This window comes from Dryobates pubescens, chromosome 5 (genome assembly GCF_014839835.1).
Source record: "Dryobates pubescens isolate bDryPub1 chromosome 5, bDryPub1.pri, whole genome shotgun sequence".
In the NCBI taxonomy this organism is placed as follows: Eukaryota; Metazoa; Chordata; class Aves; order Piciformes; family Picidae; genus Dryobates; species Dryobates pubescens.
This window is the reverse complement of record NC_071616.1, coordinates 16,396,346-16,421,850: the sequence shown is the minus strand read 5'-3', so window position 1 is coordinate 16,421,850 and position 25,505 is coordinate 16,396,346. Positions and strand designations below refer to the sequence as shown.

Genomic DNA, 25,505 nt, shown 5'->3' with positions numbered 1-25,505 from the left:
CCTTGTAGTTTACTTGCTTGTCACTTTAATGTGAAAAACACCTGTGTTGAAAACAGACCCATCCCTGGCAGTGAGACAGCATCCCCTACTAATTCTGTCAGACTTGTTGACCACTTAACAAACAAATATATCAGCTCCTTGTATGCATAAAATAAAAGAGAAAGAATGAGGATTCATTACTGAAATTGTGATTTGTATTTTTTCTGGTTGAAATAGAGAAAGGAAGAACTTAGGGCCTGCTTTATTCCTAGAAATCAAACTGTAATGAAAAGGGCAAAACAAAACATAACAACCTTTGTCCTAATCTCTATGATTTTTGTTTAGGGTCATCAAGATGGCTTCTGCCTCCCAGTTTGCCAGTCGATACAAAAAAGATTTGAGTACAGAAACTCTCCGAGCAAAAGTTGCACGCAGAAAATCGATTCTGCAAAAGGAGAACAGACACAAGTTGTTTGAGAAGGGCAGAAAGTTTGGATTGGCAGATGTCAACGTTCAGCTTTCAAAAGAAAGGGGAATTTCTCAACTAAATGAGACAAGAGAAACGTGCTCTCAGGACAACAGCAATGTGAAAAAGAGTAAGTAATGACTTGTTAGAAAGCTTTGAATTGTTAAAAATGTCTTTGAGTCGATGTAGAAACATTATCACAGGAACATAATTGTGGGCAACATTTTAGTTTAAAGAAAAGGGTTAATATTTAAAAGCCAATGGCTAACAGTTCTTTTAGCTGTTAAAAAAAAAAAAAAAAGACGAAAAATAAAGCCTTAATTCGGTTTTATCTTCCTCAGACTACAGCTGGTATGAATGAGACTGCTCTGATTTCTCTGCAGCAGCTAGTGGTTTGCTATTAATATTCAGTGGGAAGTGTCTTAATCACCAAGGTTGGAAGAAACCTCAAAGATCAAGTCCAACCTGTCACCACAGACCTCATGACTAGACCATGGCACCAAGTGCCATGTCCAATCCCCTCTTGAACACCTCCAGGGTCATTTCAGAAGTGAAAAATCTTTGTCTAAAATCTCATCTGTCATGTGCTTCAAGTATGCTTAGGAATGAGTAACTGTATTCTAACATGGTAAATGCATAGTATAATTTTATTTCTTCAATTGTTAATTTTGGAGTAATTTCTTTCTCCCTTGAATACAGGGCCTACTTACACCAAATTCTGCCTCCTTGGCAGTCCTGAACGCTTCTGGTCTCAGGAATTAAGTTAATCTTCAAAAATGTTAACATGTTTAGGAATCTTTTCCCCTTTGGTATTTTGATAGCAGAAAATTACTGGGGGAAGGAGTGTAATCCCCATGTGTAATCATGTCAAATATCAGATGAATCTCAGAATAGTAGGGGTTGGAAGGGACCTCGAGATCATTGAGTCCAACTGCCCTGCTAAAGCAGGGTCGCCCAGACTAGATTACCCAGGATCATGTCCAGGTGGATTTTGAAAGTCTCCATAGAAGGAGACTCCACAACCTCCCTTGGCACACAGCTCCAGTGCTCCATTGCCCTCACAGCTAAGATGATTTTCCTCATGTTCGCTGTTCTGGTCGGTGCCTGTTGTCCCTTGTCCTATCAGTGGGCACCACTGAAAAGATTCTGACCCTATCCTTTTGACCCAAGCCATTTAGATGTTTATGAGCAAGGTATAAATAATAAAAATTGTATCTTGATTATCTTAAATAAATTGTAACTAGATATTAATTTTTCAGATGGTAATTAAAATCTGGCATCATCTGAAGGTTTTATTCTTTCACATAACTTCTGCTTCATTTATTCTCAGCCTGAGACAGATGCTGGTGTCTACAGCTCACCTAAACCTTAGCTTTCAATGACATTGCAAGTGTTTGGTACAATTAAACTGAAGAATTCATTAAAATGTTGGCTTTAATGCTAGTAACCTTGTAGGAACAGCCTGTACACTGTAAAAAGGATGTGAAATGACAGTATGCCTCAGGTGCAGATTTGAGGTGTATTTCTAAGTTGGAATTTTACCATCGAAGACTCTCTTAGTGGGAAGGTTTAAAATAATGAAGATAATTTTAGCTTTTAGCAAGCTAATAGATCACTTGCATATGCATTTTGAGACTTTGATTGAAACTTCCAGGCTTCTGCTCTTTGACTTAGTGTGATCTTCTAGCTTGAAAGAGCTGGCATTTTTTGATTTGCTTATTTTTAGCTCAAAAATGTCATCATTTTTTGTAAGTTAATTTCGTTCCATCTTTGCTTCAGAACCATCTATGGATGCAGCCACCAAAAGGATTAATGACCGCAAGGAAATGCTTCAGCGCTATAAAGAAGAAAAGGAGCTTCGAAAACTGAAAGAGCAGAGAGAGAAAGCAAAAAAGGGTGTGTTTAAGGTTGGCTTGTACAGACCAACTTTACCTGGATTTCTTTCATTTGTACCTGAAGATCCAGTGATAGTGAAGCCAAGAGAGAAGGTAATAAGAAGAGTAATATTAAGTATCCAAGTTTATGTATTATACTATATTCATGTCAATTTGTGTACAGACTTAAGCATAGGCTATGCTAAATAAACAGTTTAATTTGTAAATACTTTATAAATATCTGTAATAAGGGGGAGCAGTTTGTCTCATTTTTAAAAGCCAGGCTGGAAGTTGTAGTAGTGGTATGTTGATTTTTCTGTTTAGGACAGTTGTCAGTTCAAAGACTGGACTCCACAAATGAAACATCTACATTATTTTATGACTAGTTACTTGTTCAGCTTATACTGAGGACACAGTCTCAGGCTGCGCCAGGGGAGGTTCAGGCTGGATGTTAGAAAAAAGTTCTATACAGAGAGAGTGATTGCCCATTGGAATGGGCTGCCTGGGGAGGTGGTGGAGTCGCCATCACTGGAGGTTTTTAGGAGAAGACTTGACGGGGTACTTGGTGCCGTGGGTTAGTTGCTTGGGCGGTGTTGGATTGGTTGATGGGTTGGACGCGATGATCTTGAAGGTCTCTTCCAACCTGGTTTATTCTATGTATTCTATGTATTCTATGTATACTCTTGACCCATTTTGCACAAATAAGTTCCTTTTCACATTTGAGCTTCTTGCCCACTCTAACAGTGATAAGGAGCAAAGAGTAAGTTACCTCTTGTTTCTTTGGGGATATTTTTCAGGCAGCTCCTGCTTCAGTTCCTACTTTCACTGGGAGGATTACTCGATCAAAGGCCAAGAACCAAGGAGAAAAAACTGTGATACCAACTGCATCTAAGCCTTCTATGGTTTGTTTTTCATATAAGCTTCAGTGAATAAATTTAGATAGTAGGATGTAATTATCCATAATGCTTACAAGTTGTACGTGGGTCACTACATCCCTATGCAATGCTACAGCTTGGGGAAAAGTGGCCAGAAAGTTGCCCAGTGGAGAAGGACCTGGGGGTGTGGATTGACAGCCAGCTGAACGTGAGCCAGTGTGTGCCTGGGTGGCAAGAAGGCAAACAGCATGCTGTCTTGGGTCAGGATTAGTGTGGTCATCAGGAGTGGGGAAGCTATTGTCCTGTACTGGGCACTGGTGAGGCCCCATGCTGAGCACTGGGTTTAGTTTTAGGCCCTTCACTACAAGAATAATACTGAAGTGCTGGAGTGAGTCCAGAGAAGGGCAATGAAACTGGTGAAGCAACTAGAGCACAAGTCCTGTGAGGAATAGCTGAGGGAACTAGACTTATTTAGTCTGGAGAAAAGGAGGCTGAGAGGAGACCTTGCTCTTTACAACTGCCATAAAGGAGGTTGGAGCCAGGTGGGGGTTGGTCTCTTCTCCCAAGGAACAAGTGATGGGACAAGAGGAAGTGGCCTCAAGTTGCACTAAGGGAGGTTTAAATGGGACATTAGAAGAAAAGTTTTCATTAAAAGGGTTCTCAAACACTGGAATAGCTGCCCAGGAAGGTGATTGGATCACTGTCCCTGGAGGCGTTTAAAAGACAGAGAGACGTAATACTGAGAGACTTAGCACCAGACTTGGTAGAGTTAGAAAATGGTTGGATTCAATGATCTTAAAGTTCTTTTCTGACAAAACAATTCTATGATTCTATAAAGTTAAGTGCTGTCTGTAAGGAGGTTTTGTTAGTGAGAAGGACAGATCAGAAAAACTATCAGAAAGTTGATAAACCTGATGGTGCTGAACTGAGCTACAGCGAGTTTGATTAGGTCAGTAGACAGAGAAGTGCACAGATCTTCTGGATCAATTTTTCAGTTGAATACTGTGGTCAGCATGGACTGCAAATACATGTAGAGATGGTAGTGAGACTGAAGTTACATGCTTTGATTTTTGGCTTGGAGAACTAACCAATGCATTTCCCTTAAATGCAGAAAGTCTGCCATGGATGCAGATTATAGTCAGTTCATTCTTCAGTCCAATATCACTGCAGTGTTAGTTTATTTTTGCTGTGATTCTTACCAGTCCCTTCTACCATTATTTGTATTAAAAAAGTAGGTTTTGTTGAGGAATTTCACCAGCAGTAATCTGTAAAAGAAGCTGTATTTGAATTTGGCAATCATGCCTTACAAAACTTGAGTATAGCTGAAAGATTGCAGTCATAACTTTACAAGGGCACAACTGTGTTAATACTGATTATTTTCTTTGTGAAAACTGATCTTTTTTTAAACACACAAGTACTAAGGTGCAGCAGTTATTGGCACCTAGTTTCACAGTAAACTGAAACTGTTTCTTAAATATTTTTCTTCATTCTTTCTCTGATAAATTCTTAGTTCATTGCATAATGCATGTTAATGCATCTAAAATAAACTGGTTTCATTATCCTTAATTTCTTTTTTAAATCCCTTTGTGTCAAGTTGTTTGACCATTTGTTTTACTGGTACCTAGGACAAAGATGAAGACAGAAATTAGGCTGCTTAGTTTGTGGAAGTCTGATACTTAACAAAATGTTTCTTTTGTAGGTCAATGCCAACGGGCATAGCATGCACCCTGTGCCAGCAGGACGTAAACAGATGAGTACAGACAAGGCTAAACAGATGAGTACAGACAAGGTGTCTGAAAAAGAGAAAGGTATGAAAGTCCAATCCACACTGCAGAGAGGTAGGGACATCCTCAACTAGGTTGCGCAGAGTCCCCTCCAGCCTGAGCTGGGATGTTTCCAGGGATGGGTCATCTAGCACCTCTCTGGGAAACCTGAGCTGGTGTGTCTTTCCCTCAGTGCAAAAAATTTCTTCCTTATCTAGTCTTCATCTCCCCTCTTTTAGTTTCAAACCATCATCCCTTGTTCTGTCACAATAGGCCCTGCTAAAAAGATTGTTGTGATCTGATAGACCCTTCTCTAAGTGCTGAAAGGCCACAGGAATGTCTCTCGGCATGTACTTGTTGCCTCTTTAGGCTGTGGAAATGGATTGTAAGATACTACCCATCATGCTTACTGATAATTCACCCTAGGAGAGAGGAAAAAAAAAAAGGTCAGGAGGCAGACTTGCAGGGCTGCTAACTTTCTTAGCATCTGGAGCTGTGCAGAGCTTTGTCACTAAGAGGAATATCATAGGCAGGTGCTGCTGCTGTTACAGTGACATCAAGTGACATCACCTGGGAAAATGAATAGCTGACTTCAGTAAAATCTGAATTTTCCTTTGTACTGTAGGTAGCCTAAAAAATTGCTCATAGTATGAGCTGTAAATATATTCAGTGATGTCTTCTGTCTGCCAGCAGATAGGCTGTTGTCTGTAGTTCTAAATTAGGCTGCTTGTGTAACTCAGCAGTGACAAAGGCTTGGAACGGGATATAGCTGACTGGTAAAGCACATTAGTGTATAATTTTGGAGACAGGAGCCCAGACTTGTGATGCAACTGGGTAAATGTGTGATTGTCATTAAAAATTACAAATCTAATCTTACATTTTCATGTTTTAGAGCAGCCTCTTCTGTATCTGTCACTTTCTATGTGACAATTACATGCATTTCTTTAGAGAACAACAAAAAACCCTACCCATGCCACCTTTAAGGGAGTAGAATACTTTTCATTAGAAAAGCTTCCTGATAGCAGATTGATGTCCATACCTTAAGTAGATAAGGCTAAGTCATGTGGAATATTGATGTTAATGCAAGATATTAAGTAATTCAGAGTGAAATGGCTTCTACTTCACTAATTAAATCAGCTTGCAGCAGACCTTTATTTAAACAAATTTAAGTAATGCCTTTGAATACTGAAAAGGTCTGTTATCAGTGCTTGATATCACAATTAAAACATTTAATTGTGGAAAAATTTTCATTCCTAGACTTAATTATTCCCTTTGTGCTGGATCAAGAATACACATTTTATGTATTTAAACAAGAGTATAAAAATGTTAGGGAAGTAAATGTGTGGATAAACCCAACATAGTTACTTATCTAGCAATGTTTTTCCCCAGCTTGTCATTCTGTCTTCCACAGAATTACAGCTTGGCATTAGAAATACAATGAATATTAACAATAACCAAGTGGGGCTGGTAGATTCTAGTCAGGTATAGAAAGGGAAGTTTTGAAATAAGGAGCCCCTGTTAAATTTTCTTGTATAGTTTTTGAAGGATGTTAGAAACTACCAAAATACAAAGATGAAAAGAATTAAGATGGGTAACAAAGTGCATGAACTTGTCATATTTTGTACATTTATTTCAAGGGCAATTCATCTTAAGAATCCTTTGTTAGGTTACATTAAATTCAGACCTTAGAATACTTTGATATAATGATCAGGGCATCACTTTATTATACAGATTGTTTGCTTAAGCTTTCAGCTGTGCAAGTAACTACAGCAAGTTACTACTCTGGGAAACTTTGGCTGTAAAATAAGGTTGGTCTTGACTCTGACTTCAGTGTCCTTAAGCTTTGTACATGGTATCTACCACACTGGGACACTGGTGATCCTGGAGGTACTACTGTACAACAGAACATCTTCAGTCAAGGTCCTTCAGAACATTGCCTTGATGCCAAGGCTGAACTGTACTCTAGATGTTTAGCACTGCTTGTGCTGAACTGATAGATACACCAAAACCCTGTTGTTTCTAATGCAGCTGACAATTGCTAGTGCATTTCTTTGATTTCTACTAAATCTAAATTTTCAGTTTTCTTCCTTGAGTGTAGCTCTTTATTAAGCTTGAAGCCTCTGCAATTTCTATTTCTTACAGTGTTGCAGACTGCCACCCAGCCAGCCTTCAGTGGAAGAATCACCAGAGCAGCCGCCTCTGCAGCTAGGCAGGTGCTGAAAACAACGGCTCCTGCTGCCACCACTGGTAAGTGAGGCAGCAAATACTGTCTTGCTTGTGTAACTCAAGCCTGATATGTCAATTTGGTGTAGTGTGCTATAAAGAGATACTGGGTAAGTGAGCACTGGAGACTATGTATGTATGTTTATATGCTGTTAGACTCATTGTCAAGTGATACTAAGATAACTCAGTTGTCTTTAGGATCTTGAGGATATCTGAGGCACTCTTGTGCCACAGAGATACATTATCAGCTTGTCCTAAGCTGTCTTAGCACACTACATTCTGCTGTGTAACCATCTCCTTTGAATGGACAGACTAAATCATGCCAAATTGCCATGTAAGGAAAGGACTAAATACTGTATCACTTAGATTCTCATCTGGAACTCTTAGTACAATATTTAAATCAAGATGTTGAAAGCAACATTGAACAGTTTCCCATAAAATCTGGTGGTGTGGAGTAGCAATCTGTATGGTAGTTGCAAACAAAGGTTAAGACCAGAACTGGTAGAGATTGGCAAGTTTGGTGTATTGCTGTTTAAGGACATACAATTATTAATTCTCAGATCAGGAACAGACGTCTCTGGAACTGATGAGAATCCATGGTCTTCAGAATCCTGTATAATGTTTTGCAATGTTCCTTGTATTATATATGACAGAAGTTAACCTCTGGGCTGAAAGCACAGTTTTGATAGTTTCAATTCAATAGGAGAAATTCTGTTCCATTTAAAGTCTGAACTCAGGCTGGCTTGACATGAAGCCTTTAATGAAATAAAGTGACTTTTATTTTTAGTATATTACAACATCTAATGACTAAATTAATCTGTTTTCCTCTCTAGGTGATAATCTCCTAATAAGCTATTCAATTCTAGGCCAAATTTTCTTTTGAATGCACTTTTGCAATTAGATGTCTGCCCTTTAACCACCTCCTACTCAGAAAACAAAATAGCTTCTCCTTGTCTTTAGCCAGTGGACTTTTATGGCCATCTTTTGGTGAAAGATTCTTAATCGGATGCCTTTTTGACTTTTAAGAGTTTCTCTCATTGTAGGTAACCAGTCACAGAGAAAGACAGCAAATGTAGGAAAGCAGAAGAAAGGAGTCAAACCTGACATCATGGAGGTAGGTCAGTTAATATTTGAAATGGAAAGCAGTAAAACTGATTTAAGAGCCCATAACAGTGTAATTGTAGCTCAAGTGTGCTTGTGTTCAGGTATAGAAGTAATAAATTCATTAATAAATTAGATTTGGAGAAAAAGCCATATATGTTTTTAAAATTAAGTGCTTATATGGATGACTGGATTACTAATCAAGATCTGAAAAATGATTTAAGTTAGGTAAGCTCTTCCATGACATGTCTCGTGTAACACTTTAACTAGTAAAAAAGAAAAAGCTCTACTTTGCTGATTTTATCTAGCAGTTGTAAATTTTGTATAGTTCATTCCTTTCTAAAACATACTCTGAACATATCCTTTTCCTGCTGAGGTAATAATATGGCACTCTAGAATCTAATAAATGCATTGGAAAAATATTTGAACCAGCAAAGAAATAAAGCTGGAAATGTTATTCTCTGCAAGGTATACACAATTTGTCATAATTAAAGACAATCGTTGTGGTTCTTTGTGTCCCTGCTTCTACATAGGGACAGCAGCATCTGAATTATTTTTTACTTTTATGATTTAGACTTTTTACAAGGGTTTGTACTGATAGGATGAGAGAGAATGGATTGAAGCTTGAGGAGGGGAGATTTAGACTGGATATTAGGAAGAAATTCTTTACAGTAAGTGTGATGAGACACTGGGACAGGTTGTCCAGGGAGGTCATGGATGTCCCTTCCCTGGAGGTGTTTGAATCCAAGCTGGATGAGGCCTTGAACAACCTGGTCTGGTGGACACTGTCCCTGCCCATGTCAGGGGACTTGAAACTAGATAATTCAAGTCCCTTCAAACACAAACCACTCTATAAATCTATGAATTCACAGTAGCACTCTAACCCGAGTCCCCAGACAATCTGTGTGAGCATTCACATTCTGACAGTCCTGTGAGGGCTGTCTGTGATTTATTTTTTCCCCCCACCCTTGTACTCCTCTATTTCCCCTCACTTCATGCTTCCCTCGTGCCTCCTATCCCTACTTCTGTTTCCATAAGTGCAGCTGTGCTCTGATATTGCCTTGAAATAGTCTTGAAACACTGTCAGGAGGTAAGAGGCATAGGTAAGAACCTCTGCACAGGCAGGAGCTGCTTTGTGCTGCCAATTGGCAAGCTCTTGCTGTAACCTCAGTCATCTTGTTACAAGAAGCGTGTTAAAAGTTGATTTCAAGGCTTACATTCCAGGCAGGAGTATCTAAAGTGTAACAAGGCTTTCAGTGAATTGAAGATGCATATTTTCTTGAAAAACAGTCTAAGATCTTTTGGCTGCTTTGAGCTAACAGTGTCTCCAAGTAGGCATCTCAGAAATGTGTTCTGTGACTCATCTTACAGGAATGTGGATTCCACTTACTGATTACCTTTTTCACCTCTTTTAATGACATTCTGTGGTCCTAACTGCACTTGTCTTGGGCTTCATTCCTCAGCTATCAGCTTAGTTTAGCTTGTTCTTCAGTCTTTGGATTAGAGTATGTCCATGAACTGTTGCATTTGGAACCAGTAATTCTACTCTCAAGGATCTTGTCAACTTAAAGCATTTTTTTACTAGCAGTGGGAGCAAGTGTTTGAAAATTTTAATTACTCTTTTGGTAGGTGAAGTGTTCTGCTTTAGCCCTGTCAACTGCATTACTTGTAGTGAAGTTCTGCCTCTGTTACTAGAATGATTTGCATGTGTCAAAACCAGTTTGGGCCTATTGGTAATAACATGGCTTCTGTACACATGTTCTGTTGTAGAAAGCATCTTGCCTGAAACTCTTCCTGGTGGCTTTCAGACTGTGTTATCAATGCTGATCATTATCTAAAGGGTGGGCATCAAGAGTATGGTGCCAGACTCTTCAGGGGTTCCTAGTGATAGGACAAGAGGAATGGGCACAGAGGAAGTTCCACCTAGGCAAAGGAAAAACACTTTTACTGGGAGGATGCCAGACCAGTGGGCCAGACTGCCTAAAGAGGCTATGGCGTCTCCTTCTCTGGAGATTTTTCAAACCCACTGGTGAAACCTGCTCTGGGTGACCCAGCTTTAACAGGGATTTGGGCTAGATGATCTCCAAAGGTCTCTTCCAACCCCCTCCAGTCTGTGATTCTGTGATACGTTGTAATTCAGCCCATGCCTATAGTAAACACTTCATTGATTTGATAATATAGAGTTTGTTTTGTCTGTTTGTGCTGTTTTAGGTGATTCCTTCCGAACATGGGGTAGATAAGAAAGCTCAGGTGGACCCTATATTGAAAGATTCTGCATCTGATTCTAAACCTTCAGCATCAATAGAACTTCAGCAGGAACAAACTTCAGCAGATGAGGAAATCAGTTCTGCTTCACGGAGACCCAGAACGCGCTCTTTTGCACCTCAAAACTTTGTGTTTCAGCCTCTGAGTGGATTAGCAACCTACAAAGTTACACCCATGACTCCTTCTAGCGCAAACGCCTTCTTGACACCTAACGCCTTATGGGACTTCTCAAACTCTCCAGTGTAAGATTCTTTCTTCTGATGGCCTAAAGGGAACATCTCTGTCATGATACAGAAAACATCCTCTTTCTATAGATTCCCTGTGTAACTGATTGTTGTGATGTTGAGACTCCTGATCATTGTGCTTGCTTTCATTGCTTGAATATGGACTTAACACAACAGCAGAGTGATATTGACCATAAGTCCGTCTATGTCTTAGAGCAGTTCCATGTATCAAGGAGCATGCCATATATATCTTATATATCTCTGCATAGACTACTCATTTAATTTTAGGATTTGCTGGAATTCTCTTCCAAATTGTGCATTGTCTATGTGTTTGGCCATATTTGATGTCAGTTTCTCAATGTCTTCACTACAAATGTACCTTTTCTTTGTTTCCAGCAGTTTCGCAGAAAAATCCAGTGAAACAAAGGCACAAGAGCCTGATTTAAGAAGTCAAGTTTCACCTACTGATAAGGGTGTTCAAGAGCAGCAAACCACTACAAGTTTGGAAAGAGAAGAAGGTAGGAAGTTCACATTTAGTTTATTGTTCTGATGGGTTTAATTTTCACCAACTTCTGAACAAACAGCTTTTCTATTTTCAGCTAGTGAATCAGATGAGAAAACTTCCATTCAGACATGGTGTGAAAGAATTCCTGCCTCTGCAGATCCCACAGCACTTGAAATGAAGTCAGATGATAGCAAAGAGCAAGAGCATGATGTGCCCTATTTCAGGTTAGTGTTCACGTGTTTCACTTCCCTGCTGTCCTTTGAGGCCCTTCACATGGTTAACAAGATGTCTTGTGAAGATCAGCCTATTGTGATTGGTGTCGGTCAACACTGACTTGAATAAGTACACACTCCTTCTGTATTGTTAGTGCAAGTAAAGAGCAGAAAATTTTGGAGACTAACACTTTCCTAAGGAAAAGAAGCTGGAAATGAGTCAGCAAACTAAAGCAATCTAATGGCTTCTGCTCAAAGGCAGTGTAGCTTCTCTAAAAGCAAAACAATAGTAGCTGTTAGCAGTCACAAATGGTGCCAGCTGGTAGAAAATTCTCCAAAAGCCTTCTTTTTATCACTATCTCTTTGTTTTAGAAACGTTCTTCAGTCTGAGACAGAGGGGCTGATGTCTCAGTGCCTCCGGTGGGTTGGAAAACTTGAGCTGGACATCCCAGAGGATGGTAAGATCAAGCTGTAACAGGCAGTAGAAGGTGGTTTATAGCAACTGAAGGGAACAGAGAGGAGTACTTAATAGCAGATGAGCACTGTCTACAGTTTAGATTTGTATCTAAGCACGTTTTCAGACAAACAGTCATGCCAGTTTTAGCATAAAATAAAAAATAATGTTGTATGGTGCTGAACATGATAGTGGTTGACACTAATGTGAACAAAGAGCAAACAGAAACAGTTTTTCTGTTGCCTATTTTAAGTGTATTTAAATGTGGGAACTTTAACCAGTACTTTTTTTTTAAGTAAAATTAGGTTTTAAGGTAGAGTAAGTACCCTTATCTAAGAAATGAAGATGAGTCAAGTTTAGAGCAGGTCAATGGTTAGATATGCTCCACCAGAATTGTATTGCAGGTTTGCAGTAGATTAACAGTTCAAACAAATGTGCCAAGCAGGTCTAGGGGGGGTTCTCCTCCCTGTGTACTCTGCCCTGGTGAGACCACACCTGGAGTACCGTATCCAGTTTTGTGCTCCTCCAGGTCAAGAGAGACAGGGATCTACAGGAGAGAGTCCAATAGAGAGATCTGAGGATGACTAAAGGATCTAAACATTTCTCCCATGAAGAAGGACTGAGAGACCTGAAGCTGTTCAGTCTTGAGAGGGCTGAGAGGGAATTTCATTAATGTCTGTAAATATCCAAGGGGTGGGTGTCAAGAAGAAAGTGACAGTCTCTTTCTGGCAGTATCTGGTGATAGGAAAAGGAATAACAGGTATAAGATGCATGAGGAAAAACTTCTTTACTGTGAGGGTGACAGAGCACCAGACCAGGCTGTCCAGAGGGGTTGTGGAGTGTCTTTCTTTGGAGACTTAAGATCCATCTGGATGCATTCCCGTGTGGCCTGGGGTTTAGGACTAGATGGTCTCTAGAGGTGCCTTCCAACCCCTACCATTCCATGATTCTTTAAATCAGTGTGTGAAGTGATGGATTATTCTAATTGTTCATTGTTTTCTCGTTGCTGTCAGCTAAAGATCTTATTCGCACCACAGTGGGTCAGACGAGACTGCTGATAGCAGAAAGGTTTAAACAGTTTGAAGGACTGGTGGATAATTGTGAATTTAAACAAGGGGAAAAAGAGACCACGTGTACAGACCTAGATGGATTTTGGGATATGGTTAATTTTCAGGTATGTACTTGCATATTAACCTACAAGAATAAAGTTGTTGGGGTTATTTACAAGCAATATATTCAAACTTTTTTGAATAGTCAAATTCTGTTGGTTTTCTTTTTGATGTGAAAAATGCAAGTCCTTGTTTAACACTTTCTGATAGCGAATAGCAGCAGTTAGTGTACTAAGACTCACAAACCAGTTCATGTGTTGGACCTTCTTGTGGCCTGTGTATCTGTTTGGAATGTAGCTAAGTCTTGCTCTAGTTTGGAGTGAGGATACAGTCACAATGTCTACCTGCACCAAAAGCTGGGAGCTTTTAGTAAATTCCTGTAGCTTGTCTGAACATTAGTGGTCCCATGCTTCCTTTGAGAATAATGCAGAAACTACAATAACCTTCTTTAGGGATGAGCTTCGGTGGTACAGAATCATAAAATAGTTTTGGTTGGAAAATTCCTTTAAGATCATTAAGTCCAACCAATATCAAACTCTACCAGTCTCTCACATCTCTGGGGATGGGGATTCAACCACCTCCCTGGACAGAATATTACAGTGTTTGAAAACCCTTTCAGTGAAGAAGTTTCTTCTAATACCCAGCCTAAACATCTACTGGCACATCTTGAGGCCACTTTTTACTAGAGAAAAGAGACCAACCCCCACCTCACTACAGCCTCCTTTCATGGAGTTGTAAAGAGATAAACTTGGAGTAACAGAACTGCTAACTGTCCATTTTTGCATTCTTTTTGTTTGTTTGTGGTTTGAGTTTCGGGGAGGGTGTGAAGGATTTGTCAGGCCAGTCACTGATATGCTGTACATAAATAAGCCTTGTGTGGCCTTACTAGTAAATGGGGCAAGTGTCTCCATTACGAAGCCCAGGGAAAACAAGGCTGTTGCCCTTACTGCAGGTAATGCTGCAGAGCTAGTTTGTCATGAGCAAGCACAGGTTTCCTCAGGAAGCTGTTTAGGCCAGCAGTTTAAGGGAGCAAAGCTTGCACAGCGTGCTTCCTTGGGTAAGGACTATGTCGCAATGTGTTCTTTTGTATTCCTTAAATGCTACCGTTGTCCAAGTGCTTAAGTTCAGTAGGAGAAGAGATTGCAAAACAGCTCCTTCATTTTAGATGTTAGGTCTTACTGAACAATTACATGTTTCCCCTACTAACCTTTCAACTACAGAAATTGAACAGGCCCTATCACCTAAACTGAAGTGCCTGTGTGGTGGTGTCCAGTGTATCAGAACATTTAATACTAATATCAGCTGATGCTTTAACTTGCTTCTGTATTGAAAGCAAAAGTACTCACATGCATAACCAGGCTTAACTTTGTCTGATTTTATCAACCACTGTTGTATTGTGAATCTGGAACCTGAGCTTTTCTGGACTTTCCAATAGATCGAAGATGTGAACAAGAAATTTGATAATCTAGAGAAGCTTCAAGGCAATGAGTGGCAACCACTTGATGTCCCAAGACAAGAAATTGTCAAGGTATGTGTAGCTCTGAAAGGCATCAAGATGCAAGTGTGAGTTATCGCAAATGACCTGGAAGCTGCTATTGCCATAATGAATACTCCTAAATGGAAGTTCCTTCTGAGTTCTACTCATCTGGATTCTTCAGATGTTAATGTTTAAAAACTACAATATTCTTCTTAAGATGCATCCTTCTCCCTTGCATCTCCCAAGTACACCTGTATTAGCTGGTGTTTGTAATGCTAGTTGCCCCTTTTGGCAGGGAATATTGGAACAAAGAATTAACAATGGCTCTTTTGGAGTCATTGGTCTCTTTCTGGCAAAAGAAATCTATTACATTTAGAGTAGACATTGACCCTTCAGATGTAGAACACTTTATCTGGGCCACTGGGATTGACACTGACTTAAGAATTTGGCAGCAGCTGCCAGTTTTGAGCAGTGAGTGCTGAATTATGGTGTCCCATGAAGACAACACCATGGACAGCACTAAACTATTAGTTCTCCAAGCACAAAGGAATCTCACATAATCCAAAGTTATTGCATATTGCAAAACAAGCTTTCATGTCTGATATCAGCTCTTTTGCTTGGAATACATAACTGCTTCTAATGACTGCACATCAAGTCGTATTCACATTGCCCAATCTCCATGCAGTTCTTTGAGACTGCCCGTGAATATCAGAATCCCACAGATGGTGTAAGACAAAAACTGAATGTCAGGACAGACTTCTCTGGCTGACTGGTGCCTGTCCTGCCAGCCACTAGGAGTCCCTGTGTCCCATTGTTTCCAAAAATGTTCTTCAGACTTGAGTATTTCTGAACTGCAGATTCAGTATGAAAAGCCCTTAATATTGTCCTCACCAACTAGGGCACTCCAGGGCTTTCTGAAGATGAAAAGAGACCTCGTCTCCAGGATGTCTCTTGCCTGTTGTGATCTGTGTGTAGCCAGCAGCGGTGTAGATGTTCACGTGCAATTGCTGCTGTCCAAAGCTTCCAGATGTGACCTAGGCTTTCTTACCATTTCAGAAGAAGACCGTTCCAAATGGCGTGTCTAAATCAAAGCTGGGAGCAGCTGGAAGAGCTGCTGCCCGCAACCGGCTTGCTTCTGTAAAAGCAGCTATGAGGAATAAAATGAAGCATGGTGAAGCTGTTGATTGTACACATCAAGAGAAACTACCTGAAGTAGAAAAAGTGGTTTTTGAAGCAGGATTTTTCAGGATTGAAAGCCCTGTGAAAACCTTTCCAGGTGGGTGAAGCTTACTCATGATTTCTGTGACCTGAAAACACTGAAGTGAGTTTAACCAGTCTCCTTGGGCACAGGAATTATTAGAAAGACATTCTTCATAGTGAGGGCAATGAGACACTGAATAGGCTGCCCAGGAGGGTTGTGGATGCTCCCTCCCAGGATGTGTTCAAGGCCAGGCTGGATGAGGCCTTGAGTAACCTGATCTAGTGAAAGGTGTCCCTGCCCATGACAGGGGGATTGGAACTAGATGATCTTTAAGGTCCCTTCCAACCTAAACCATTCCAGGAATTATGCTGTTTATAGTGGATACAGCTTTTAATACTGGACACAGTATTTCAACTAGTGGTTAATTACATCAGGGTTTCAAAGGAAACTGTTCTACATGAATGTACTGAACTGTGTGATTATGGCAGCATGAAATCTCTGCTTAGACAAAGAGGTAAAAGCAGCTGATTCATGTTCTTTCAACATGTGTTTAACAACGACCTTATAATCTCTGTTCCCAGACATAGCTGACAAACCTGGTAATCAAAGTCAGCACAGGCTCATGTCCTCTATTTGCAAGACAGAAATTGGAATATCGTTTTAACCAAATCTGTTGCAGTGCTGCCTTCAAAGCTGTAAATCTGTATTCAATTCAATAAGGTTGTAACATATTCCAGTCTGCTGAAGAGATGTTTGGTTTGGTGGGTTTTGTTTTGGGGTGTATTTTTTAGCAGATGCTCAAAATATAACTTCATTTTCAGTATCTGTCTTCCTGCAATCTATGTGAAATCAGTATTTCCAGTAATCCTTGACTCTTTGGGAGCTGTTCTGCTTTTTTCCCCATTTCTAGTTTCTAAGTTAACTGTAGATTTCCCATTTTATTTCTTTCAATTTTTGGGGTATCTCTCTTTCTTCATCACATGATTAGCAATTTTTTCTTATGCTTGTTATCATTAGAGGGACCTTCTGAAAAGCTTTGAGCAGTGCTGGGTGTAGGCAAGCTCTAGCAGAGAATCTGTTACAAGAATCAATTCTGACTCTGTGTCTTTTTAGTTCTATTAAAATCATCTTATGTGAAAGATGGAGATTAATGACAGCTTCCAACAGATGGTCTTTCTAATCAGAACATCAAGTCTCATTATTTCAGGTTCCTCATGAAGGGAGAGTAATTACTAAGTTGTTTAGTTAGAGTTAGGGTGGTTTTATAACTTACTGTATCATAGAATGATAGGGGTTGGAAGATGGAGTCCAACCTCCCTGCCAAAGCAGGATCACCTAGGGCAGGTCATACAGGAACACATCCAGCTGGGTCTTGAAAATCTCCAGAGAAGGAGACTCTACAACTTCTCTGGGCAGCCTGGTCTGGTGCTCTGTCACCCTTACAGTAAGGAATTTTGAGGTGGAACTTCCTGTGTTCCAGTCTGTTTCCATTGCCCCTTGTCTTATCACAGCACACACCTGAAAATAGACTGGCATTTTCTTGACATCCACCCTTCAGTTATTTGTAAACTTTAGTAAGATCTCCTCTGTCTTCTCTTCTTCAAGCTAAACACCCCAGGTCTCTCAGCCTTTGCTCATGAGACAGATTTTGCAGTCCCTTAAAGATCCTCATAGCCTCTGTTGGACACTCTCTAAACTGGGAGAGCCCAGACACAGTAGTCCAAATGTGGTCTCACCAGGGTGGAGTAGAGGTGGAGGATAACCTCCCCTGACCTGTTGGACACACTCTTGTTAATGCACCTCAGGATACCATTTGCCTTCTTGACCACAAGGAGACATTGCTTCCACATTGTCCTTATTGTCCACCAGGACTCCAAAGTCCTTCTCTTGTCACCTTTTGTCCACTTTCTCCTTGCAGTGTATGTAGGATTTCCATATATTTGTACAAGCAAATTGGAAGGCAGAAAACAGTGGCCTTCCCAGCTAGAATCCACAGTTCATTTCACCTTTTGCAAACTGCTGTAGTAACGAAACGTTAAATGCTGGTTTTCAGGCTTGCTGTCAAAGACACCTCGCAGATCTTCTCAGCAGACTTCTGAAAAACTGGCAACTCCAAGATCATCCAGCAAAGCCTTGCTTCAGGGTACTCCTCCTTTTCTTCATGACCCTGAGGATACAACTGCAAACCAAACAACGCCAGTGCTCCAAGGCTTCCACCCAGTACGAAACTTGGAAGTGCACCAGGTTCCCTCTGGAAAAACTCCCCCAGTGGAAAAACTCCCTGATACCTTTCTTGAACCAAGGTAGACATGTCAAAGCAGCTTTTCATTAACTTTCTTAAAACTAATTTAATAGTTTTAGCTGAAATAATTAATACCCATTAAATGCTACCTTCCAGTTTGACAGTGATAAAGGTCGTAAAGTCCTCATGTCTCTTCCTTCCCTCAAGCAAATACTATGAGTTTTGCCCAAATGTCATTTCTCTGCTGGGATAGAAGTTTGGGTTTGCCCAGAAAATTTGATCTAGTTGAGCAGTGCCAAGCAAGCAAGTGTCATGTCAGAACAAAATTGTAAGATGAGTTGGGCAAGCAAAAAGCTGACTTCTGGTGACTGAGGAGAAAGAAAACATTTTGGTTTCTTTTTCAGCACTTCTTTACTTTCAGAAGAACAGAGTCCTGTTGCTGCCACAGCAGAGGAAACTAAGGTAAGTCATGTCTGGTTCATGTATGTCCTTTAAATATTGCATTGTATTTGTTAGCAAACAAAAAAAGGGTTTTTTATTTGCCCCTGACACCCGGATTTCTCATCAACTCTTCATCAGGATATCTTCTATATCCTTCAGGCTGCTGATTTTCATTCTCAGTATCAACACAGATAGGGAGTGTTGCAACTTGGGAACCTTGACTAGCTCTTTGGGAACTATTTTTCTGTCTGCTCCTGTGTGAGAACACTTATTGCTTGGGCAAGCGATGTACCTTGAAGTCCACTATCTGTTTTGTGGTGTGAATTTCAATACACTCTTTTGATTTGGGGTACAATAACTAAAGGCAACAATCCTCATGCTGCCACAGCAGAGCATTGAGCTGTCCTGCTCAAAGGTGTATCAAGAGCAGTATTACTAATACAAGTATTCAGTAATCCATGCCCCAGAAAGGCGATGACTTGGTGACATGTTTGTTTGAGTAGCCTTAAAACAGGAATGTGGCCTTCATAGTTTGCCTGATGCTGTGCTACTCAGTGAAAGTCAGTGCTTTGCAGTTAAGTATGCCTTTTACTTCATCCTTCTCCTGTCAAATGAGAAATTGCTTGTTGGTGATGTCACTTGCTGAGGAAAACTGTAATTTTGAACTTTCAGTATTGCTGGTAGGTTTTTCTTCAAGTCTTAGAAGAGAACATCCTCAGAATGTTTTTGGTGATTGAAGTTCAAAACTTTTTTTCATGTAAAGAACTTCCTCTATACTCTCAAGGAGATTATTGAGCTGACAAGGGTGTTTGGAAAACAGTTCTTGTGAAATTTATCACAGCCTTAAGCTGTGAGCCTTGTCCTGCCTGTGCTTTGTACAATGTCTGGAGTTAAAAGCCTGTCTCTTGAATTGTCTGTGAAGCCTGTAGATGAGATGAATGATCTTGGTCTGACAAAACAGGGACATGCTGCTTTCTGCAAACTCACACCCTCGAATGTCCTGGTTATCTTTTCTCTTTAGTGCTTTCTGCATCAAAAGCTGACAAACTTACTTTTATTGCAGGCAAAAATAAACCAAGAAAGCTTCTTAGTGTCATAGGTATTGCCTCATGTCCACCTCATTTCACTGTTATTTGCCTTTTGGCATTCTCAGAAACAAATGCAGCTACTCCAAACATCAGAGCCTCTCAGAGAGCTAAGAACAATGAGAATTCTTGGTCTTTCAGATGCTGAAAAGTCCTATCAATGAATTTAAAGTAATAAATGGCATGGAAGAGATGGAACTGTCTGCTGAAGATCAAGGGCAGGATATTGTCATGTTCAGTCCGGAGAAGGAGACTGGCATGGAGAATAACTTTCCTCAGTCTGGAGAACCAAAAATACAACCAACAGGTGCATATCATAAAGCTGCTTAGAAGAGTTTGTGTGGTAGTGCTGGTGCTTTATCACAGAATCACAGACTAGTGGGGGCTGGAAGTGACCTCATCTAGTCCAGTTTCCCTGGGAAAGCAGTGGGGTCATCTAGAGCAGGTTGCCCATGATCATGTCCAGGTGGGTTTGGAATGTCTCCAAAGATGGGAGACTCCACAATCTCTTTGGGCAGTCAGCTCCAGCACCTGCACAGCAAAGACCTTTTTTTCTCATGTTCAGATGGAACCTTCTGGGTTCCAGTTTGTGTCGTTTGCTTCTTGCCCTGTCCACTGGACACTACTGCAAAGAGTCTGGCCCCATCCTCTTGACCCCAGCCCCGATTTGCATTGATAAGATCCCCTCTCAGGTTGGTCTTCTCCAAGCTAAACAGCCCCAGGTCTTGTTGGCCTTTACACCTCACAGAGATGCTATGGCCCCTCAGCATCTTTGTAGCCTTTTTTGGATTCTCCAGTAGTTCTCTGTATGTCAAACTGGGGAACCCAGAAGTGGATACAATACTCCAGATGTGGCCTTACTGGGGCAGAGTAGAGGGGAAGGAAAACTTCCCTCAACCTGCTGGCCATGCGCCTAATGCACCCCAGGAAATCATTTGGCCTTCTTGGTCATTGCTGGCTTGTAGTAAACTTGTCCACTAGGACTCTCAGGTCCTTTCTCTGCAGAGCAGCTTTCCAGCAGGCCAACCCCTAACCTGGCCTGGTACAGAGGGTTGTTCCTTCCCAGGTGCAGGACCCCACACATGCCTTTGTTGAGCCAAATTTTTATGATAGTCCAAAATATTGCTCATTGAATTCCCTGCCCTCTGTGTACTGTCAGCACGGCCTCCTTTAGCTGCTGTGACTTACACATGTGTGCATGTGAGCAAACAGTGTCCATCAGACTGGCCTCTACAGCTTCCATGTGAAGGAGAAAATCTGATACAAAGGGCTTGAATCAGGAGTAAATAGAGCGGTTTGGGGGTTCTCAGTAAATGCAGAAAACAAGGGGGGTTCAGTTTTGGCAGCATCAGGCTAAAAGGTATGTGGGTCTTTTGAATGAAAGAATGACATATTCTTCTTTTTTAGATGTTTCAAGTAGTGATTTGGCATCTGTTGGCAGAAACTCTTTTGATACGGTAAGCTGACCTTCAAGTTTATTTGACTAAGACAATGTGCATGTTACAGTGCTGTTAACCTTTCCTGCAGAATCAGTTACTGCACAAAGGAAACTAAACTCTGAGAGATGTTATCAAGCTAGTTCACATAACTTACTCCAAATATAATTCCTGTCTCCTTGCTCAGGCTCACAATTTTACTCCTTATTGCACATGATGAGTGTAGGCAATTACAAATCAAGACATTTGTAATGGAAGAATGTCTGATTCTTAACAGATTAATCCTTTAAATTCTGTTTCTTGTGAATTTCCTTGTAAATATTTATTAACATAATTAACTGGCCTGGCTTCTTCCTTCCACAGTCTCAGGCTGCGTCAGGGGAGGTTTAGGCTGGAGGTTAGGAGGAAGTTTTACACAGAGAGAGAGATTGCCCCTTGGAATGGGCTGCCCAGGGAGGTGGTGGAGTCACCATCATTGGAGGTGTTCAGGAGGAGACTTGATAGGGTGCTTGGTTGCATGGTTTAGTTGATTAGGTGGTGTTGGATCATAGGTTGGACACGATGATCTTGAGGGTCTCTTCCAACCTGGTCTGGTCTGGTCTATTCTATTCTATTCCACTTTCCTCTTGCAGTTTTTCAGGTCTGTCTCACCCCTTTCTGCTTTTATAGCTTTAACTTTCAGAGCTCAAATCAAGATTCAACAGGGAAAAGCAGGTGGGAAAAGCTTTCAAGTTGTTAAAAGAATTTGGGTTTACAGTTTCTTTGGGCTCTTGTGAAAAGTCCTCTGTTAAATATGGATTGGTACTTGAAATGGACCCTGTCTTCCCTTCTGATTTTATATTTGGAAATAAGCTTGCAACACTTCTCTTAGGAAAGTTGTGTTGCTTACAGTGGCACATGATTTGGATCTGGCTTTGGAGGCTCCAAGCCTAGAAGTGTTCAGAGCCAGGTTGGATTTGGCCTTGAGCAACCTGGTTAGTAAGAGGTGTCCCTGCTGATGGCAAGGAGCTGAAACTACATGGTTTTTAAAGCTTGCTTCCAACCTGAATCATGCTGTGATTCTGTGATTTTAAACTGTGACTGTTGCTTTGGAACAGTATTGTGTATAAGCAAGCCCATTTTAGTATAGAATCATGGATGGTTTGGGCTGGAAGAGACCACTAAAGCTCATCTAATCCAACTCCCCTGCAGTCAGCAGAGACATCTTCAACTAGGTCAAGTTGCTCAGAGCCCCAGACAACCTGACCTGGAATGTTTTCAGGAATGGGGCATCTACCACCTCTCTGGGCAACCTGGGACAGTGTTTCAACATCACCAGCATAATTTTTTTCTTATATCTAGGTTAAGTTTACCCTCTTTCAGTTTAAACCAATCACCCCTTGGCCTGTCACAATAGGCCCTGCTGAAAAGTCTGTCCCCAGCTTTCTGACTGGCCCCTCTAAGAACCAACAGGCCACCAGAAGGTCTCCCAGGAGCTTTCTCTCTGAGAGAGTTGGGTTTCTCAGCCTGTTCAGCAGAGAGATTCCACTTAGTACATTTACTGAACTGCTGCAGGTTTCAGCTCAGCCCAATGATGTGCTTTGCTTATTCTAAAGCTGTGATATGTCCACTGTACTGAGTGAGAGGCTAGAGAATTCTCTGCTGCTGTTCTCTTGTCAAAAGCATTTTTCTTCTAGTTTTACCCCACAGTGTTGAAGTCACCTCTCCAGTAGACCTTGCATCTCTCATCCACAAGCCAGCCAGTAATTCCTGGTGGTCTGGTGTTGTATGGATGTCATCAGAGAAAGTGCAGTTTGCTATTGGCTTGTTTTGTGTATCACTGCAGTATTGTTTTGCAGGACAGGTAACTGTCCCTCCAACACTCACCTCAAACTCTGCTTTATCCCACAGCCCACGCTGCATGCTGAGCTTCCCTTCACACCAGTCAAGAGCAAAGCCCAGAGGTTTGCAGCAGCTGAAGCAGCTGACCTTATTGTATTTTCTCCTCTTCCCCCCTCTGGGCAAAAATGAAAAGTGACTTGAACTTCAAGATGTGTAAATTACATGAACCAAAAAAACACAGTGGGTATCTGGAATGCAGTCTGTTACCCTTTAACTGTTTTCTCAGTGAATGAATACCTGTCGTATTTTGTGGTGGGGCTTAATAAATTGTTTTATAACAGGCTATGCTGCAGTCATTGTGTGTTGTACATTCTGATGTGTATTAGTAGCAGGGTCTTTGCTGGCTATACCTCTTGTATCCATGGTTTGCATATTATAATTGCAACCCTTCATATTTTGATATAATTTTGTGTATTTCAGATCTACTTCAAGTTGTAAAACAATTCACTTTTAAGATTTTTGTTCTGACATTGCTTACTTTACCAGATTAGCTGTACCCGTGCCCTATTTCTGATGTGGGGGCACCTTCTGGGGGTGAGACTTGGCTTGTTGCGTCCCCCCAATCACTGTTTCACACTTGAGTTGCTGCTGTGGGGGAACTGGTGCACCAGCATTCTGTGTATCAGCATCTGTGTCACGGGTTGACGTGACTAATTCTTTCCTGATGTTTAACTACCAGTTGCTTTGAGGTAGTAAAACCTGTATCAGAACACGGATGGGAGAGTCAGATTGTGTATTTTCCTGGCAATGTATTAAAACAGGCACTGTTTCTTAATTCCTCCAAGGACACAGTTATCCACTGGGTATTTGAAGTACCTTGAAGCCAAACTGTTCTCTTTCTGCTTTTTCATGTGAAAGTCTCTTAACCTCTTTCTGTAACAACACTTGACATCTTAACCTGTATCTTGTTCTTGATGCATTCTCTTATCTGGATTGTAATACACAGTTACAAATACTCTGAGTAGCAGCACTGGAGTACCTTCAGTTGCTATGATTTTAACAAATACTTGACTGGGCTTCTTCTCATGGTGACCTTAGTGTAACATGCACATTCTTCCATAGGCTGTTATTTTAAACCAAGCCAAAGGTAATTCACCTCCCCCAGCAGAAACCATTTCCCACCACATCTGGGCAGCGACAACAACAAAAAACACCCCAACACCCCAAAACAACAACAAGAAAACCTACAACACAACCCCTTAAAAGTTAATTTTTAACCTGGAAGATGTGTACTGATTATGTGCAAATAAATAAAAAGAGGAAGCTGATGTGACAGGGTTGTGTGATGCTGGAGTCAATTTTTTTCATTGCTAAACTTCAGTTCTAGGGATAGTTTAAAAAATAGTTCTTAGTGACCTCCCTGCTCTTAGTCATCAAGGTCATGCACTGAATAGTGGGGACAAGGGATTTCTGGCATCAGATGTAGATGCCAGCTGCTATTAGCAGTGTGGTGGCTCAGGCCACTGCCTCTGCTGGGGATTTCAGCTCTTGAAATTGTTGTGATTTGTAACTTTATTGTTACTTGGAAATGCCAAAAGAGCATGAGACACATCAGAGACACTTGAGAACTTCACTAGCAGCTATGGTACTGCTCTTGTTTTGCAGAGAGGACCAGGGCAATGACTCACAGCCAAGGGAACACTTTTTATAACTAGCCTGACTCATGAGGTGAATGTGCCAGTATGCTGCCCCACCCTTAAAACTGGTCTTGACTCATGCAGAAGCGATGTGGGTAGAGAAGCACAAGGCTTGTGACCCACTCCATGGAGTGTGTAATGCTTGTCTAATGTAGGTCTCCTTTGGAAAGGAAGAGTGTTCAGGACACAGCTTTGGTTTAGGCCATCAATCAAAATTCTGGAAGTGAAGGAGAGGGGTAAATTCTCTAACCATGTTCCAGGAGAGATTTTCCTTCCTCCATCTCTGAACACCCTCTTGAAAGACCCTGTTCTAGTCAGAATCACAGGTTTAGGAGCCTTCCCTGTTTTCCTGTGTTTCCAAGTGGTCAGCTTCAGGGAATTACAAAAGACAGGTTCACAGCCTGATTGGGCACCTCCTGCCTGGGGGAGGGGATCCTTTGCTGTGCTGTTTGGATTCCTTTAGTGAAAAAGGAATAAACTGAAAATACCAGTTACTGACTGCTGCCCTGGGACACAAAAGCAGAAGTGGTACATCACAGGCTGCTTTCCCAAGGACTTCTCTCCCTACAAATCAAACAGCTCCCAATTGTCGTCCTTTGTCAGAAAGATTCTCTGTCTCTGCAGTAAGAATTCAGATACATCCACATTTGAACTTCCTGGAAGATCATAGAATCCTAGAATCCTTTTGGTTGGAAATTATCTTTAAGATCATCAAGTCTGATCACTAACTTAACACTACCAAATCTGGTGCTAAACCATGTCCCTTAGCACCATATCTACATGGCTTTTAAATACCTCCATGGATGATTCAGCCACTTCTTTGGGCAGCCTGTTCCAAGGCTTGACAAGCCTTCGGTGAAGAATTTTCTAATATCCAGCCTAAACCTTCTCTGGTGCAATTTGAGGCCATTGCCTCTTGTCCTATTGCTTGTTATTTAGGAGATGAAACTGATGATCTCTTGAGGTACCTTCCAACCTCTAACATACTGTGTGATATCATGACTCCCAGCTCATTCCAGCCTCATTTCAGGGAGTTGTGGGCCGGAAGGTGTTCC

At 41.1% G+C, this 25,505-nt stretch overlaps 1 protein-coding gene across 1 annotated transcript; it reads left to right on the top strand.

Annotated features, from left to right (window-relative positions):
- The first annotated feature begins 328 nt into the window (after window positions 1-328).
- DLGAP5 (DLG associated protein 5) lies at window positions 329-24,075 on the top strand. Its single transcript, XM_009908277.2, has 18 exons — window positions 329-575; window positions 2,225-2,433; window positions 3,117-3,221; window positions 4,894-5,002; window positions 7,100-7,204; window positions 8,224-8,294; window positions 10,493-10,788; window positions 11,167-11,288; window positions 11,370-11,499; window positions 11,860-11,945; window positions 12,955-13,115; window positions 14,486-14,578; window positions 15,584-15,803; window positions 17,782-18,031; window positions 18,375-18,432; window positions 19,638-19,803; window positions 20,904-20,953; window positions 22,823-24,075. Exons 1-18 carry the CDS (start codon window positions 335-337, stop codon window positions 22,940-22,942), a joined length of 2,592 nt encoding a protein of 863 aa, XP_009906579.2. The 5' UTR covers window positions 329-334; the 3' UTR covers window positions 22,943-24,075.
- Window positions 24,076-25,505: the final 1,430 nt, after the last annotated feature.